Genomic DNA, 19,477 nt, shown 5'->3' on the forward strand with positions numbered 1-19,477 from the left:
CATGCTGCAACATGAATGAACCTTGAGGACTCAATGTTAAATGAAGTAAGCCAGCCACAGAAAGACAAATGCTATCCCATTCCACTTCAATGGGATTCTGAGAGTCATCAAAATCCTGGGCAGCAGATGTGTGTTCACAAGTCCGATGGCAGGTCCAAGTGGGCCAGTTGGGATGGGAAAGCACATCCACAAGGAAAGACCCAGAGATGCGAGATGAGACAAGAGAGTTTCTTGGGACTCATACAGGAAGACCAGGAGCACCAGCTGGAGGAGACTGCCCATCACTATCACAGACAGGAGGGAACTGCTTATATGGGGTGAGGGGCACCGACTACATAAGTGCCAGGGGTGAGGGGATAGTGACTACCTGTGTGCCAGGGGCAAGAGGACACAGACTACCTATGTGCCAGGGGTGAGGGTGTTGGGGAGGAACTCGGTTCAGAGTCACAGGGAAATCAGACAGAGTGAGACATGAAACCAAAGTCAGGAAGGCAAAGTAAATTTTATTTCACTCTGTACAGGGTAACAGAGTGGGCCTGCCTAAGATTAGACAGGCAAGCTGTTTACTGTGAGGCTTCTTTTTATGGGGTTTTTGGCAGGGCAGAGACATCCTTGACTGACAATCTTTGGCCTGTGGCCTTGGAGGCCTGGTTAATTGGTAAAAAGGAGACATGGGAAGCACTCTGATGTTTGCTGTGCCTGTCCTCTGATGTTTTCTTTATCTGGGGGAGTGTCTGTGCTTGGAAGCTTCTCATCTGGGAAGCTGTTTTTCATCTGGGGAGTGTCTGGACATTCCAAGTCACTCCTGGCCCTTGAAACTTCAACTAATTGACTCTGAGTCCTTTCTGGCTCTCTGGTTTTATCTGGTTAACTCTTTGTGTCCCTTTTGGTCGGCTTTACTGGCTTTATTCTCTCTCCACCTAGCTCATATCTGTCTTTCTGCCTAACAAGGGGACAGCCACTACCTGCATGCTGGGGTGAAGAGGCAGAGACTAGTGTCAACCAGGGGCAAGGAGGCAGACCGTGTGCTGTGCAAGCAGAGCCCCAAGGAACAAGACCTTGGTCAGGAGTCTGCGTCCCAAGGTGATGTTTCTGTGGATAAGGGGCCCAGGCCATCCACAAACCCGACACTTAGCTCGCAGCTCCAGGGAGGGGCTCTGTGGACCCGCCGCTCCACCGTTACAAGCGGCGGAGCCTGTTCCCATGAGGGACCAGAGGGTGCAGGGCGGGGAGGGAGGCCAGTGAACGGGGATGAAAAGGTTGAGGAGCTGCATGGCGACGGAGTTTGTACACTATGTATTGCTGGATGCGACTGCACCGCACGCCTGAAAAGAGTAAAACGTTCAGTTATTTTACACAAAACTCAAAACAGGACCCACAGCGCAGCACTGAAAGCCTGAGCGCGGAGACCGTGACCTGCAGCTCCGCGCTGGCGAGCGCCAGAATTCCCCCGGTCTGGGGACCTTATTCTCCGTAGGTCGGTGGACCTTGGGGGAGAGAGGAATAAGGGTACGGAGGGTGAAGCTTCCCCACGGGGCAGCCCTGGCGCCCTGAGCCTCCGCCCCGCGGGCCCCACTGCCTCTCTTCACCAAGGTGGTGCAGTTCTTCCAATCCACGGGCCCCGGGTGGCGGGCTCCAAGGGGAAGACCGATCACAAGCGCCCCTTTCCTTTGGTCCCGCTCTCCCGCCCCTCCGACTGGGGGGTTTCAAACCCACAGGGGCCAATGAGAGCGGGTGGACGCACACAAGGCTCGGCTTCAGCTGCGAGCGCGACCTTTGAAGAAAACTGTTGCTGAGGAGCAATGGAGAGGCCGCGGCTAGCCGCCGCCGCCGCTGCGGGTGAGTGAGTCCGCGGGCCCCTGGGTCCAGTCGGCGTCGGAGTGCGGCCGGGAGGGAAGGAGCCGCCGATGGCGCGCTTTCGGCGGGAGTGGCTCCGCCGCCGCGGCGTCTTCAGCCCGGAGGCGGGCCGCCAGAGGGGGGTCGTGTGCTGTGCCGCTTGCGTCCCGGGCGCCTTCCCTGCGCTTGCGCGGCGGCGCCGCCGAGACCTCCTGTCAGCTCTCCGGGTACGCTTGCCCGGCTTCTCCAGAAGGAAGCCAAGCGTTTCTGCGACCCGGATTTGTCTTCAGGCAGAGTTCTGGGTCCCTGGGCTGCGCCCCCCGCAAACTCTGACAGCTGCTCCGGGGCTGGTCTGACCCTAACGCGCGTCTCTTCTCCGTTCCGTCCCCGCCCTGGGGGTTGACGGCTAAGGGTCCTGCGTTCCCTGCCCCTCGGACGCGCCCGGGGCCCTTGCTGCCTGGCAGATTCCTCCAGCTCAGATGCCACCTGCCCCGAAATGCACGCGGTGTTTCCACAGCTCCAGTGGGAGCCCCTGTGGACTCTGCTCCGGGTCCTGGGCGCTGTCCCGGCACTCACACCATTTTAGGAGTTTTTTCTGTTTTGGTTTGGTTTTTCTACAGAAGTTACTTATTTTGTCTAACCAAATGCCATTCTTTCCTTTTTAAGTTATTCAGATCTAAGTTAAGAAAGTAAACTTCGTCGCTCTCTTTTTTATTTTTTAAAGGATACACAATTCATTAATTCATTTAAAATTCATATTGGTATATAAGGTATCGTAGTGCTCACTTTTTTCACTAGGTTTCTCTCTGAGAATGACATTAGAAAGCATTAGAATCACAAAGATCTCCCACTTGAAGATAATGGCATATGCCAAAGGATCACATTTGTTTGAAAGCTTTCAAGAGTACACAAATCCAAATGTGGCAAACTAACAGTAAACAGGAGAAAGAATTTAAGTGTGATTGTAACTGAGAAATGTAAATTATGCCTAGAAGTAGGGAAACAATAACCAAAGGTAGGATAAAGAGCATAAAGAGGGAAAATTGTCAATAGATCCAGCTCATTGTCTAGTCAATAGGTTGTTCGGACGCAGAAATCTCTTTGGAAATGAACTGCCATCCATCTGTTTCTGACACAAAAATCTCTTTGGAGATGAACTGCCAGTTATACAAGGTATGAATACCCCGTCCCCATAGCTAATCTGTTGGAGGTGATCAGTTTGTTCTCTTTGGTTCCTGTCCCTACGGCAACAAAGAATTGAAGGGCAGAGACACAGTAGTGAAGCAGAATGAAAGTTATTTGAATATACTCTAAGGGAGGACCAGAGTCAAGGTAGAGAAAGGCAGGTTTACTTGCTTATCTGGAGTAGGACAGAGAGAGTGAAGACTTATGCTTAAAGTCTGGAAGATAGAATGGAATAGCAAAGTGACAAAGACACCACTGAAAGAGCAGAGAGACAAAGTACAGTAAGTTGAGCAGTAAAAAAGTCTTTTGAAAATACACACTCCAAGGAAGGGGAGTGTGGGCAATCTCAGAGAGGAGGAGGAGCACCCAAAGCCTGGGATTGTGTCTTTTAAGGCTTTCAAGAATGGGGCAAAGGTATAGGGTCAGGGGTATAGGCTTGTCAGGCAGTCTCATCTCATGATTCTATCTCTGGTGAGAGACAGTATGTCATTGTCTATAGCCAGTCTTCTAGGTTATTCTGTAGGACAAACCTTTTGTTCCTCTCTAAGTTAGTGGCTACCCCAAGTACTGGGAACAGATTAGTTAAGACTGCTTGCCTTGCCGTAAGAGAGTCGTTGGGTGAATCTAACTTCCCAATTCTCTTTCAAAAGTGGAAATTCAGCTTTAAGATAAGTCTCTCCAGTTAATATGCTAATCTCAGCATTTTTTAAGGAAAATTTATCATAACGCTTGTCCCTTGTCTCTGCCCTATCTCACCTGCATTAGAGCAAGTCTCAAGGTCAGCCCAGATTCAGAGCATGTGGAATGAACTCACATTGAAAGGGTGTGAGTCCTTTCTAGCTCTCTGGCTTAAACTGATTAACTCCCTGAGTTCTTGGTGGGCCTCACTCTCTTTTCATCCCATTCATATAATTAGGTATGAGCGAGTAAGCAGACAGACTCCTTCCTCTGCCTTCCCCGTCTCCGCCCCCTAAGCCCTGGCAACCATCCTGGGCGCTAGCTAGGGGCCGGCCACCGGAGCAGCTGCAGCGAGCGCGCGCCCGCGTCCGCCGCCAAAATCTGGGCGGCGGCGGAGCCGGCTCGGAGGCGCGCTCGCTCGGGAGCGCGCTCATACAGAGGTTTTCTTACGTCACAATCCAGAGGCTTCGGCGCGGGAGGGGCGGAGAGTCGGTGGAGGGAGCAGCGCGCTTTCATTGAGCGCGGTCTCCCGCTATTGGTTGGTCGGCGAGGAGCGGGGTGTCATTCGGTTCTGCGGTTCTGAGAGCGTTACTCCAGCCACTCCAGAGGGCGGAGGAGAAGGAGGCTGGAGCGCGGTAGTGATTTTTAGAGGCGCACTGAAAAGGCTGGCGGGGCGCAAGAAACTGAGGGGTTAGGAACACACGTTCAAGCCCCCTCCCCTCGGGGAGGGGACGAGCCCTGCCCGTCCTTGGTAAGGGGCTGCGGGCAGGGAAGGCTCCGCGGGTCGAAGCGGTTCCATGCCCACTGGTGGCTGGAACGTTTTGAGCACGGGGGCCGCTTTGAATTCTTAGCGTGGTATCTAACGTATTTCATTGATTTCCTCCTACTTAAGCGTATTTTTGTGAGTTCCTTTTACAAATATCCGTAAAATGGAGAACGAGATTTTTACGCCCCGTTTGGAGCAGTTCATGACCAGCCCCTTGGTCACTTGGGTAAGTGGGGTGTAATTTATCGTATTATTTTGCTGCATTATTTGTGGCTGCAGAGATGGAGGTGGGCGTTCGTATCGTGATGATCGTTCTGTTCCAGGTTAAAACGTTTGGACCTCTGGCTGAAGGAAATGGGGCCGACCTGGATGAATATGTGGCTTTGGTGGATGGGGTATTCTTGAACCAGGTCATGTTCCAAATGTAAGTGTCTTTTTCTTTTCTAGATAACTTGTTTTATTGAAAAATTGCATACTGTAAACTTAGAATTTATGTTTTAAGCTCCTGATTTGGTTCTTTGGCTAGAGGCATTCAAGTGGCTCAAGAATTGGACCTTGAAAGGAGCAACAGTCTTACATGCCCAGCCCATTTATCACAACCCAGTAATTATACTTGTTAAAATTGTGAAGCTTAAGTTTTCCATTCTGCAAACCAAGTATTGTCATTTATTGTCTTCTGTGCTGAAATCCAAACCACACTGTAGCCACTTTGATTATTGGAAAAATGAGAGAGAGAATGAGAATAGTTTCCTAATGGGAAAAAAACCTTTACTGTGAAGTTATGTATATTTGACACAGAAATGTTTCCATTAACCTCTGTGTCTAAAAATAAATGGCTCAAATTTTGAAACTGGTGAAGTAATAACACATTTTAGAAGAGAGAATTTCAAACAGTTCTGATTAGTGAGGACTGCTGCTGCAGCAAGTAATTTAAATGTGTAAAATGACCGAAGTCTGATTAGATGATTTATCATGTGATTTATTAGATTAATAGTTGTGGGATTATTTTAAGGTACTCTTAGAGCTAATTTTGACATGCAGGTTAGTGAAATCTTGATGACAACTAGATAATGATTTAGTAGGAAAATCTTGGTCTTTTATGCTTATGATATTGGGTTCATATTAAGTAGGAATGTGTTTTTGAGATGGCAATTGAATATCAAAATCATACTGGGAGCTGGACCAGTGAAATAAAACTCCATTTTATCATTTTAGGTAGTGTAGCATACATGCATTCTAAATACATCACTACAGGTTCTCAAGCTGAATATTACAGTTGTGTTCAAAATAACATGTATTTAGCTTTATTTCTTTTGAATAATACTGATAACAAGAGTAGTGTAGAGCTTTCAATTTCAGGAGATTCTTATCTTTTACATATGTGGGAATTTAATGCATTTTAATACTTAATTGTTACTAGACAATAAGTCTAATAGACTATTACCCTAACAAAATATAAATTCTGTATTTTATTGGAAATTCTTTTTTAAATTTCTTTATTTAAAAGTGGGTAGAAGTCAAATCCATAAATAATTATTTCAGAGGCAACTTCTCAGGCTGTGTGCTCAAAGAGATTTGTGTTATTTTTTATGTATGTGTCAATCCTACAAGGATGTCTTATACTACTATATGTTCTCCAAAAGTGTATAGGCAGCCAAAGAAATATATTCGTTGCCTAAATGTGTGTGTATATTTTTTCTCAGAAAAAAGGAATGTGGACATTAATTATTTACAAGGATAGTGAATATTTTTTTGGCACCTCTCCTACTGTAACTATTTTTCATCTTTGAAATATCCCACTATTTCCTCAACAAAATGGTAGAATAATTTAATTGATACTGTTTTAGGTCATGCATTTCAGGAAGGGTAGCCATTACAGTAGATACTCAGATCTTGTTCTTCTATGTCTTTTATTTTTGTCTAATTTTTAATTTGTGTGCTGAACCCTAAAAAAGCAGGTGTGTTTACAAAAATAGGAAAACAATTTTCCACTTTAATGTTTTTTATTTGAATGATTCTTTTTCCAAGAAATACTTAGGTTTTTTTGAGTCCTAAATAGTTACGAAGGTGCTAAAAACTGACACTTTAGCTTGTTTCCACTTTGAGTACAGTTCAATATTTTTTTTAAAAGTATATGTATATTTTGAAAGTAATGGTATTCCAAAATAGTGGTTGTCAGGTTGTTTTTTGAGAGGACTAGCTCCATTCCAAATCTCAAATCTGCTTCTATTTTCAGTTTCACCTCCCAGTTTCTTTAGAAGTTTTTTCAGTGTCCTATTTCTGTTCTCAATGACCTATATAAATTAAAGGAAAAAAGTAAGAAGCATGCTTTAGCTTTAAAAAATTTTTTTGCTAAAATATGATCAACACAAATTTATTTTAATGAATTATATACCTAGTAAAGCAGCAACTTATACTTTGTTTTAAAAGCTGTATTTTGCTAGTTTTGAAGTCATTAAGATTTCGGTTAAATACTTTACTCAAATTAATGTTTGATTTAATGTACTCTATTGAATGGTCAGTTGAAACTGCACCCAGTAACTTAATCTGAAAGTTAGCCTTAGTCTAAGTAATTTCTAGATTACATTTGGTTAGGTATTTTGTGAGTTTTCTTCATGTTTCTTATGCTTGGATTGTTGAGCTTCTTGGGTCTATGAATTTGTAGTTTATATCAAATTTGGAAAATTTTTTACCATTTCTTTAATATATATTTATATAAGAATATATAAATGTGTGTTTGTTGACCCCCTTCTCCCTTTTGGAAGTCCAGTTAACTGTACATCAGGCTGCTTGATGTTTATTGATGTTCTGTTCAAAGTTGTTTTTTTCAGTCTTTTCTGCTCTGTGTCATTTTGGATAATCTTGTTATGTGTCTAAATTAATTAATATTTTTCTCAGTAATGTTTAATCTGCTGTTAATCCCATCCACCATATTTTTCATTTCAGATATTCTATTTTCATCTCCAGAAATTCAGTCTTTTTTTCTATCTTCCAGTTCCATAGCTTTCATGCTCTGTCTTTTCCCTAGTTCTTGAACATGTATAATACGGTTACAACTGTATTAGTGTTCATGTCTACAAATTCTGTCTGTGTCATTTCTGGGTTGGCTTTGATTTCTCTTCATTATGAATTGACTTTTCTTGCTTTTGCATACCTGATAAGTTTTGATTGGATGCCAGACATTTTGAATTTTAACTTGTTGGGTGCTAGATATTTTATATTTCATTAAATATTGAACTTTATTCTGGACAAAGTTAAGGTACTTGGAAATAATTTAATCTTTTAAGTTCTTGCTTCTAAGTTGTGTTAGGCAGTACCATCTTGTCCCACTATAGTGGCAAAACCTTTCTGAGTACGCTGGCTTATGGGAACAGGAACTGTACCTGGACCTGTGTGAGCTCTGGGTGCTATTCCCTCTCATCCTGTTTGGTGGTTCTGTTCTGCCCTATATACTGGTAAGTATTCAGCTGAAGACTTGTTGGATACCTTCTACACGTCTCAGGATCTTCTGTGTGGCTCTCTCCTTGTAGGTACTGTGCCTTGTATATGACAGTCACCTTGCTGTCTCTAGAGTAGAGTCTCTAGCATCTTCTTAACTCAGACCTCTCTTCTCTTCCTGGGTTCCCTATCCCTGTTTTGTGGCCTAGAAATTCTTCCAAGGCAATAAGCTGGGGCAATTGTAGGACTCATCTTGTGTGTTTCTGTCTTACTACAGATCTACTATCCTTTGTTGCCTGATGTCCATTTAAAAAGTCTTCATATTTTTTATTAAGGTATCATTGATATACAATCTTATGAAGGTTTCACAGGAGCAACATTGTGGTTACTAGATTCCCCCCATTATCAAGTCACCACCACATAACCCATTACAGTCCCTGTCCATCAGCATAGTAAGATGCTATAGAGTCACTACTTGTCTTCTCTGTGCTGTACTGCCTTCCCTGTGCCCCCCTACATTATGTGTGTTAATCGTAATGCCATTTAATCCCCTTCTCCCTCCCTCTCCACCTGCTTCCTTTTGGTAACTGCTAGTCTCTTCTTGGAGTCTGTGAGTCTCCTGTTGTTTGTTCCTTCAGTTTTGCTTCATTGTTATACTCCACAAATGAGAGAAATCATTTGGTACTTGTCTCTCTACGCCTGGCTTATTTCACTGAGCATAATACCCTCTAGCTCCATCCATGTTGTTGCAAATGGTAGGATTTGTTTTCTTCTTATGGCTGAATAATATTCCATTATGTATATGTTACACATCTTCTTTATCTATTCGTCTACTGATGGACACTTAGTTTGCTTCCACATCTTAGCTATTGTAAATAGTGCTGCGGTAAACATAGCGGTGCATATGTATTTTTGAATCTTGGATCTTGTTTTCTTCAAGTAAATTCCTAGGCATGAAATTCCTGGGTCAAATGGTATTTCTGCTGTTAGTTTTTTGAGGCAGCTCCATATTGCTTTGCACAATGATTGGACTAATTTACAATCCCACCAGCAGTGTAGGAAGGTTCCCTATTCTTTGCATCTTTACCAGCATTTGTTTTTCCTTGTCTTTTGGATGCTGGCCATCCTGACTGGTGTGAGGTGATATCTCATTGTGGTTTTACTTTGCATTTCCCTGATAATTAGTGATGAAAATGCTTCATGTATTTTGGCTTTTATTTTCCAGTTGTTTTAGACAGAGGGGTAAATCTGGCTCCTGTTACTCTATCTTGGACAGAAGTGGAAATCTGTTTATATACTTAGAATTACATTTTTGCTCTGCCAGTCTTGTATTCCTGCTTTCAGATGTAACATAAAGTTTTATTAGAGGAGCCTTACGATAGGATTTTTTTTCATTTATTTTTAAAATTGTTAAGAGTCAGAGTATTCGTTAACTTAGTGACTCTGGATTTGGCTTTTTGGACACAGAATTTCAAAGTAAAGAGTTGACTTCTTCATGCCAGTTTACTGTCTCTGCCTTATAATTTTAGAGTCTGTTCACAAGGTGGGACCTGGATTTCATTGAGTAGCTCCTTGACCCAAAAAATCTCCGTAAGAGCTTGTGACATGGCATTAGTCCTCTTTAACTAATGGGAAAGGGAAGCTATTTAGAGATCTGGAATGATGGGCCAGCTCCACTGCATGCTGCAGGGCATTTTCCTTCTTCAGTGGAATGAAATCTTTTTTCTTCAGTGCTAGTTATCAGACATAGGGCTTGGGGAGAGTGAAGTGGAAATAATCATCTTCTTGTTTGAGACATCATGCAGTTCTGTAATCAATTTTGAATACTACTTGCTGTGAATTTTTTAAGGAACTTGTGATATTGTAGGTAATTTAATAATCTTAGTTTAAAAAGGATGCTATTCATATTACCTAAGCATTGAAAATGTGGATGTTAGGGTTTTAAGTACTTATTGAAATTGTTAATAGCATCAGATCAGTATTTGGAATTACTTTCTATGGTTCAACCCCATTAGATAGCTATAGAGATCTATACTTGAAATACTTGGTAATTGTGATTCTTGTTAAGGGTTTTTTTCTTTTAGAATCTTGAGTTTGAAGGGGCCTTATTAGGAGTCATCTTTTATGAAAATAATTTTTAATTAAGCCCTTAACACATGGTTATCCAACTTTTGCTTAAGTATTTCCTGAGAAGGAGCTTCATAAAGAATACCTAAAGAAGCCATTTATCTAATAGAGGAAGTTGAGAAATGTTCGTTAGTTCTGTCAGTGCTTAAGCTTAAAAAGTAGATTATGTTAACTTTATGATTGCAAGAACCAATATCTGGGTTATCTTACCAAGTATGGCATTGACTCTGAATGGTCACTCTCAGGTTTTCTCATTGGGCCTGATAGTTTTTGTTTAGTTCTGTTTTGTTTGCTGCTTCTTTAAATACACACTCATGATGTTGTTATCTTATTACCATTTTTTGTGATTTACTTCCCATATATTTCTTGGATGTGCCCCTGACTCCCTGACTTTGGACTAATGTAGTATACCCTGATTGGTTTTCTTACCTTTGGGCTTGCCGCCTTTAAAGCTGTCTTCTCATCTGTGATTGTAAGAAACTTTCTAAAACATTGATTTTATCATGTCACTACTGTCTTTAAAACAGTTCGATAGCTTTTTTCTGCCTCCAGAATAAAACACATTTAAGCATCTAGACTCCTGAAATCTGCCTGCTGCCCAAATCCATAGTTTCATCTTTGTGTAGTACCACTCCTCAGTGTATGGCCTAAAATTGAGCAAATTTATAGTTCTCAAAGACCAGCTCTATTCTTACATCTCTGTGCTTTTCTACATATTGTTCCTTTCCCTAGAACACTTGCTTTCTTTAACCGATTCCTACTTTATCATTGCTTTTCTGCCATTCCCTGTCTCATCCTAGGCTTAGAACTCCTTGTGCTTCTGTAGGATCTCTGAATACTTTGGTGATAGCATTTATCTCACTGGGTTGCACTTCTTCATATGCTTGACTCTTCTGACTAACCTATACATTTCTTGAACCCACTTTATCTTTCATCTCTCTATTCCTAGAGTAGTGTTTGACATACACTGGTAAGGTCTTGATACACTTCTGTTGAATGAATCAGTAAGAGAGAGGCTATGTGGTGAAATGACATTGGGCTTTGAGTCAGACTTGGGTTCAGTTTTCACTGTGGCACTTGTACTGTGTGACCTTAAACAATATCCCCAAATCTCAGTTCTTACATCTGTAAGATGGAGGATGTTATTTCCTTCCTGAAGTAGACAAAATCTCTTCTAAGACAGGTATAGTATCTGTTTTCTGTTGTGTTGACCACTGTATCCCCAGTGCTGGAAGATGTCGTTATTATTATTATGGGCTATACCATACCTACCTATTTATGTTTCCTCAAATAAGTCATGATCATTCACAGCTTTGTTTTGTATGATCTCTGTTGGTGTCACCTCTTTATAGCTGTGTGGTCTGTAACAAGTTACTTCTCATTTTCCTAATTTATAAACAGAGTAAAAAGAGAATCACAGAGTTATGAGAATCATATAGAATAATATGAGCATATAGCAAGAGTTTAATAAATGTTGGCTCTTGACATCCTTGTTTTATTTCTATTATGTGGCAATTTCTTAAAATAAGACAACAGTGAAGTTCACCACATTGACAGACTCTTCCTTTCGTGGCTGGTTTCTCTGGAACGTGTTATGCTGTTTGATAGCGTTTCACCCACCATGGAACATCTTTCAAAGCTGGAGTCAGTCCTCTCAAACTCCGCTGCTGCTTTATCAACTCAGTTTATGTAGTAGTCTAAACCGTTTGTTGTCATTTCAACAATCTTCACAGCATCTTTAGCAGGAATGGATAGCATCTCAAGAAACCCCTTTCTTTGCTCATCCACAAGACAGAAATCCTCATCCATTCAAGTTTTACCATGAGGTTGCAGCCATTCAGTCACATTTCCTGGCTCCACTTGTAATTCTAGTTCTCTTTCTGTTTTTGTGACATCTGCAGTTACTTCCTCCTCAGAGTCTTGAACCCCTCAAAGTCATCCATGAAGGCTGGAATTAACTTCTTCCAAAGTCTGTTAATATTGACAATTTTGAGCTCTCTCCACGAATCACAAGTGTCCTTAATGGCATCTAGAATAGTGACTACTTTCCAGGTTTTCAGTTTACTTTGGCCAGATCCATCAAAGGAATCTATCTATGGCAGCTACAGCCTTATGAAATGTATTTCTTAAATAATAAGACTTGCAAGTCAGAATTACTCCTTGATCCATGGGCTGCAGAATGGCTGTTGTGTAAGCAGACACGCAAACACATTGCTCTTGTTGCACATCTCCACCAGAGCTGTTGGGTGAGCAGGTGCGTTGCCAATGAGCAGTAGTGTTTTGAAAGGAATCTTTTTTCTGAGCAGTCAGTCTCAACAATGGGCCTGACGTAAACAGATACGCTGTCATCCAGGCTTTGTTGTTCTATATATGGCGAATAGGTGGAGTAGACTTAGCGTAATTCTTAAGGGCCCTAGCGTTTTCAGAATGGTCAATGAACACTGGCTTCAACTTCAAGTCACCAGCTGCATTACCCCCTAACAAGAGAGCCAGCCTGTCCTTTGAAGCTTTGAAGGCAGGCTTTGACTTCTTTCTAGGTATGGAAGTCCAAGTTGGCAAGTTCTTCTGATACAAGGCTGTTTTGTTTACATTGAAAATCCACTGCTCAGTGCAGCCACCTTCAAGAGTTGCCTTAGCCAGATCTTCTGGATAACTTGTTGCAGCTTCTGCGTCAGCACTTGCTGCTTCACCTGCACCTAGACGTGTTTTGGAGACATCTTCTTTCCTAAAACCTTAAGAACCAACCTCTTCTACCTTCAAACTTTTCTTCTGCCCCTTCCTTACCTCTCTTAGCCTTTATAGAATTGAAGATAGTTAGAGCATTGCTCCGGATGAGGCTTTGGCTTTAAGGAATGTGGTGGCTGCTTTGGTCTTCTATCCAGACCACTAAATCTTTCTTCACATCAGCAGTAAGGCTGTTCCACTTTCTTTTCACCCATGGGTTAACCAGAGTAGCGCTTTTAATATCCTTCAAGAACTCTTCCTTTGCGTTCACAACTTGGCTAAGTGGCGCAAGAGGCCTAGCTTTCAGCCTGCCTCGGTTGTTGACATGCCTTCCTCGCTAAGCTTAACCATTTCTAGCTTTTGATTTAAAGTGAGAGATGTGCAACTCTTCCTTTCACTTGAACACTTTAGAACCCATCATAGGGTTATTAACTGGCCTAATTTCAATATTGTTGTGTCTCGGGGAATGGGGAGGCCTGAGAACATGAAGAGAGATGGGAATGGCCGGTTTTTATAGGAATCAGAACATGCACATTTATTTATGATTTGCACTCATGATGTAGGGGGTCCATGGGGAAGGCAGTTTATGGATTAAGTTTTCTGTCTTATATGGGTGTGTTTCTGATACCCCCAAACAATTACAGTAGTAGCCTTAAAGATCACTGACAGAGGTCACCATAGCATATATAATAAATGCTTTTGGAAATATGGTGCTGATAGACTTGACACAGGATTGCCACAAATCTTCAACTTGTAAAATACACAGTATCTACAATGAAGCCTAGCGCAGTGAAACAAGATATTCCTATGTTCTTTTTATTCCTTATTTTATTCTTTTTTTTATTAAGGTATCATTGATATACAATCATATGAGCAAAACTGTGGATACTAGATATCCCCCTTTATCAACTCCCCACCAAATACCCCATTAGAATCACTGTCCATCAGTTTAGTAAGATGCTATAGAGTCACTACTTGTCTTCTCTGTACTGTACTGCCTTCCCCATGGACCCCCTACATCATGAGTGCAAATCATAATGCACCTTAATCCCCTTATCTGTACCTTCCCACCCACCCTCCCTAGTCCCTTTCCCTTTGGTAACCATTAGTCCATTCTTGGGTTCTGTTGAGTCTGCTGCTGTTTTTTTCCTTCAGTTTTCACTTTGTTATTATACTCTACAGATGAGGGAAATCATTTGATACTTGTCTTTCTCTGCCTGGCTTATTTCACTGAGCATAATACCCTCTAGCTCCATCCATGTTGTTGCAAATGATAGGATTTGTTTCCTTCTTATGGCTGAATAATATTCAATTGTGTATACGTACCACATCTTTATCGATTTATCTATTGATGGACCCTTAAGTTGCTTCCATTTCTTGGCTATGGTAAATAGTGCTGCAATAAACATAGGGGTGCATATGTCTTTTTGAATTTGGTGTCCTGTATTCTTAGGGTAAATTCCTGGGAGTGGGATTCTCGGATCAAATGGTATTTCTGCTGTTAGTTTTTTGAGGAACCTCCATACCGCTTTCCACAATGGTTGAACTAATTTACATTCCCATGAGCAGTGTAGGAGGGATTCCCTTTATCCACATCCTTGCCAGCATTTGTTGTTGTTTGTCTTTTGCATATTGGCCATCCTAACTGGTGTGAGGTGGTATCTCTTTGTGGTTTTAATTTGCATCTCTCTGATGATTAGCAATTTGGAGCATCTTTTCATGTTCCTGTTGGCCATGTGAATTTTTTCTTTGGAGAAGTATCTGTTCAGATCCTGTGCCCATTTTTTAATTGGTTATTTGCTTTTTGGTTGTTGAGGCGCATGCGCTCTTTTTATATTTTGGATGTCAGCCCGCTTATCGGATATGTCATTTGTCAATATATTCTCCCATACTGTAGGATGCCTTTTTGTTCTATGGATGGTGTCCTTTGCTGTACAAAGCTTTTTAGTTTGATGTAGTCCTACTTGTTGATTTTTGCTTCTGTTTCCCTTTCCCAGGGAGATATGTTCATGAAAAAGTTGCTCATGTTTATATTCAAGACAGTTTTGCCTATGTTTTCTTCTAAGAGTTTTATGGTTTCTTGACTTACATTCAGGTCTTTGATCCATTTTGAGTTTACTTTTGTGTATGGAGTTAGACAGTAATCCAGTTTCATTCTCTTACATGTAGCTGTCCAGTTTTGCCAGCACAAATTGTTGAAGATGATGTCATTTCCCCATTGTATATCCATGGCTCGTTTATTGTATATTAATTGACCATATATGCTTGGGTTAATATCTGGCCTCTCTAGTCTGTTCCTTTGGTCTATGGGTCTGTTCTTGTGCCAGTACCAAATTGTCTTGGTTACTGTGGCTTTGTAGTAGAGCTTGAAGTTGGGGAGCGTAGTCACCCCACCTTTATTCTGCCTTCTCAGGATTGCCTTGCCTATTCTGAGTCTTTTGTAGTTCCATATGAATTTTCAAACTATTTGTTCTATTTTGTTGAAAAATGCTGTTAGTATTTTGATAGGGATTGCATTGAATGTGTTGATTGTTTTAGGCAGAATGGCCATTTTCACAATATTAATTATTCCTACCCATGAGGATGGGATGAATTTCCATTTATTGGTATCTTTAATTTCTCTCATGAGTGTCTTGTGGTTTTCAGAGTATAGATCTTTTACTTCCTTTGTTAGTTTTATTCCTAGGTATTTTATTCTTTTTGATGCAGTTGTGAGTGGAATTGTTTTCCTGATTTCTCTTTCTGCTAGTTCATTGGTAGTGTATAGGAATGCAACAGATTTCTGTGTATTAATTTTGTATCCCGCAACTTTGCTGAATTCTTATATTAGATCAAGTAGTTTTGGAGTAGATTCTTTAAGGTTTTTTATGTACAATATCATGTCATCTGCAAACAGGGACAGTTTGACTTCTTCCTTACCAATCTGGATGGCTTTTATTTCTTTGTGTTGTCTTATTGCATGGCTAGGACCTCCAGTACTATGTTGAATAAAAGCTGGGAGAGTGGGCATCCTTGTCTTGTTCCCAATCTTAAAAGAAAGGCTTTCAGCTTCTCTCTGTTAAGTATGATGTTGGCTGTGGGTTTGTCACATATGGCCTTTATTATGTTGAGGTACCTTCAGTCTTTACCCATTTTGTTGATAGTGTTTATCATGATTGGGTGTTGAATTTTGTCAAATGCTTTTTCAGCATCTATGGAGATAATCATGTGATTTTTGCCCTCCTTTTTATTGATTCAGTGGATTATGTTGATTGATATTTGACTGTTGTACCATCCTTGCATCCCTGGGACGAACTGCAGTTGATCATGATGTATGATCCTCTTGATGTATTTTTGAATTCGGTTTGCTAATATTTTGTTGAGTATTTTTGCATCTAGTTCATCAGAGATATGATCTATAGTTTTCTTTTTTGTGGTGTCTTTGCCTGGTTTTGGTATTAGAGTGATGCTGGCTTTATAGAATGAGTTTGGAAGTATATGCTCCTCATTTATTTTTTGGAAAACTTTTAGGAGAATGGGTATTAAGTCTTCTCTAAATGTCTGATAAAATTCAGTGGTGAATCTATCTGGTCTGGGAATTTTGTTGTTGGGTAGTTTTTTGATTACTGTTTCAATTTCATTGCTGGTAATTGGTCTGTTCAGATTTTGTGTTTCTTTCTGGGTTTGCCTTGGAAGGTTGTATTTTTCTAGAAAGTTGTCCATTTCTTCAAGGTTATCCAGTTTGTTAGCATATAATTTTTCATTCTATTCTCTAATAAATCTTTGTATTTCTGTGGTGTCCATAATGATTTTTCCTTTCTCATTTCTGATTCTGTTTATGTGTGTAGACTCTCTTTTTTTTCTTGATAAGTCTGGCTAGAGGTTTATTTATTTTGTTTATTTTCTCAAAGAACCAGCTCTTGGTTTCATTAATTTTTTCTATTGTTTTATTCTTTTCAATTTTATTGATTTCTGATCTTTATACTGTCCCTTTTTCTACTAACTTTGGGCCTTATTTGTTGTTCTTTTTATTGTTTCAATAATTGTAAATTTTGACTGTTATTTGGGATAGTTCTTCCTTCTTTAAATAGCCTGGATTGCTATATACTTTCCTCTTAGAAGTGCCTTCGCTGCCTCCCACAGAAGTTGAGGCTTTGCGCTGTTTTCATTTGTCTCCAAATATTGCTTGATCTCTGTTTTAATTTGGTCATTGATCCATTGATTATTTAGGAACATGTTGTTAAGCCTCCATGTGTTTGTGAGGCTTTTTGTTTTCTTTGCAGAATTTATTTCTAGTTTCATACCTTTGTGATCTGAGAAGTTGACTGGTAGAATTTCAACCTTTTTTAATTTGCTGAGGCTCTTTTTGTGGCCTAGTGTGTGGTGTATTCTGGAAAATGTTCCATGTACACTTGAAAAGAATGTGTATCCTGCTGCTTTTGGGTGTAGAGTTCTGTAGATGTCTGTTATGTCCATTTGTTCTATTGTGTTGTTCAGGGTCTCTGTGTCCTTACTTATTTTCTGTCTGATTGATCTGTCCTTTGGAGTGAATGGAGTGTTGAAGTCTCCTAAAATGAATGCATTGCATTCTATTTCCCTGTTTAATTTTGTTAGTATTTGTTTCACATATGTTGGTGCTCTGTGTGTTGGGTGCATTGATATTTTTAATTGTTTTATACTCTTGTTGGACTGACCTCTTTATCATTATGTAATGCCGTTCTTTGTCTCTTGTTAATTTCTTTGTTTTGAAGTCTATTTACTCTGATACAAGTACTGCAACACCTGCTTTTTTCTCCCTATTAGTTGCATGAAATATCTTTTTCCATCCCTTCACTTTGAGCCTGTGTAAGTTTTTGGGTTTGAAGTGAGTCTCTTATAGGCAGCATATAGATGGGTCTTGCTTTTTTATCCATTCTGTAACTCTGTGTCTTTTAATTGGTGCATTCAGTCCATTTACATTTAGGGTGATTATAGAAAGATATGTACTTATTGCCATTGCAGGCTTTGGATTTGTTGTTACCAAAGCTTTAAGGCAACTTCTTTACTATCTAGCAGTCTACCTTAATTCACTTATTACGCTATTATAAATACAGTCTTGTGGTTCTTTTTTGTATCCCTTCTTTTTCTTCCTCCTCCACTCTTTATATATTAGGTGTCATATTCTGTACTCTTTGTGTATCCCTTGACTGACTTTGTGGGTGGCTGATTTAATTTTGCATTTGGTTACTATTTAATTGGTCTACTTCCTTTGCTGTGGTTTTATTTTTTCTGGTGACAGACATTTCGTCTTAGGTACACTTCCATCTAGAGCAGTCCCATTAAAATACGTGGTAGAGATGGCTTGTGGGAGGTACATTTCCTCAACTTTTGCTTATCTGGAAATTGTTTAATCCCTCCTTCAAATTTAAATGATAATCTTTCTGGGTAGAGTATTCTTAGTTCTAGGCCCTTATGTTTAATTGCACTGAATACAGTATGCCACTCCCTTCTGGCCTTTAAGGTTTCTGCTGAGAAATCTGATGATAGCCTGATGGGTTTTTCCTTTGTAGGTGGTCTTTTTTCTCACTCTGGATGCTTTTATTACTCTGTCCTTATCCTTGATCTTTGCCATTTTAATTATGGTATGTCTTGGTGTTGTCCTCCTTGAGTTCGTTGTGTTGGGAGATCTTTAGACTTCCATGGCCTGAGAGACTGTTTCCTTCCCCAGATTGGGGAAGTTTTCAGCAATTATTTCTTCAAAGACACTTTCCTTTTTCTCTCTCTTCTTCTTCTGGTAACTGTAGTGCAAATATTGTTCCGTTTGGATTGGTTAAAGAGTTCTCTTAATATTCTTTCATTCCTAGAGATCCTTCTTTTGCTCTGTGCCTCAGCTCTGTATTCCTGTTCTCTGATTTATATTCCATTTATTGGCTCCTCTATACCTCACCTAATATGCTTTTAAATCCCTCCATTATTTGTTTCATTTCTGTTATCTCCCTCCTGAATTCATCCCTTTGCTCTTAAATATTTTTCTGTAGCTCCATCAGCATGCCCATGAGTTTTTTTCAAAATTATTTTTCAGGAAGATTGGTGATTTCAGTCTCACAGAGCCCTCTTTCTGGTGTTTGAATGGTTTTGGATTGAAAAAGATTGTTCTGCATTTTCATAGTCCTGTAACGATGGGAGTGGTCGCCAGCGAATGGCACGGTGTCAGCTGGGAGGACAAAGTCCCTTCCTGCTTGCCAGTGTCCTTGCCTGTGTCCACTGTCTGTGCTGGTTAACCAAGCACAGGGAGTGACCTCTGGGTTAATCCCCTAAACTGCTGTGAGCTGAATTGCCCTTGGGATGGCCTAAGGCAGTGGTGGGGGTCATGGGCGAGTGGCGTGATTTCCACTGGGATAACAAAGCCCCTTCGTGGCTCCCAGTCTCAGCGCCAATGTCTGCTGTCTGTGCCAGTCAACCATTCCCAGGGAGCAGCCTCTGTGTCTGGGCCAGTGAGCTGTGTGCAGGGAGAACCCTCTGCATTCAGTTGTGTTGTTGCTGTAGGTGTAGCTGCCCTGCAGCTGGTGTGCAGCAGTGGCAGGGACAGCCGGTTTGTGCTAAGGTGCCGGTGGTGAGGAAGGAGCGACAGGCTGCTTATTGCGGTGATGGGCCTTGGGGCTTCGCTGCCAACCAGGGGAAAAGGGCACCTGAAGCTCCTGAAAGTTCCCAGCCTTCTGGGTTGAGTGCACTAGGACGATTTTGTACACCTGTTCTTTCTCCTAA

At 41.0% G+C, this 19,477-nt stretch overlaps 1 protein-coding gene and 1 long non-coding RNA gene across 2 annotated transcripts in view; one reads left to right on the plus strand and one right to left on the minus strand.

Annotated features, from left to right (window-relative positions):
• Window positions 1-483: 483 nt before the first annotated feature.
• LOC130682543 (uncharacterized) lies at window positions 484-2,079 on the minus strand. The gene is made up of 2 exons (XR_008995756.1): window positions 1,745-2,079; window positions 484-1,325 (listed from the first exon to the last, which is right to left on the minus strand). It is a non-coding gene; the product is annotated as an uncharacterized LOC130682543 (long non-coding RNA).
• A 2,043-nt stretch (window positions 2,080-4,122) lies between these two features.
• LOC118922368 (girdin-like) overlaps window positions 4,123-19,477 on the plus strand; it is a 107,271-nt gene continuing 91,916 nt past the window's right edge. The window contains 3 exon segments of the mRNA XM_057497006.1: window positions 4,123-4,450; window positions 4,592-4,691; window positions 4,789-4,889. Of these exon segments, the coding sequence (XP_057352989.1) occupies window positions 4,629-4,691; window positions 4,789-4,889 (164 nt within the window). The 5' untranslated portion in view covers window positions 4,123-4,450; window positions 4,592-4,628.

Source organism: Manis pentadactyla, chromosome 2 (genome assembly GCF_030020395.1).
Source record: "Manis pentadactyla isolate mManPen7 chromosome 2, mManPen7.hap1, whole genome shotgun sequence".
In the NCBI taxonomy this organism is placed as follows: Eukaryota; Metazoa; Chordata; class Mammalia; order Pholidota; family Manidae; genus Manis; species Manis pentadactyla.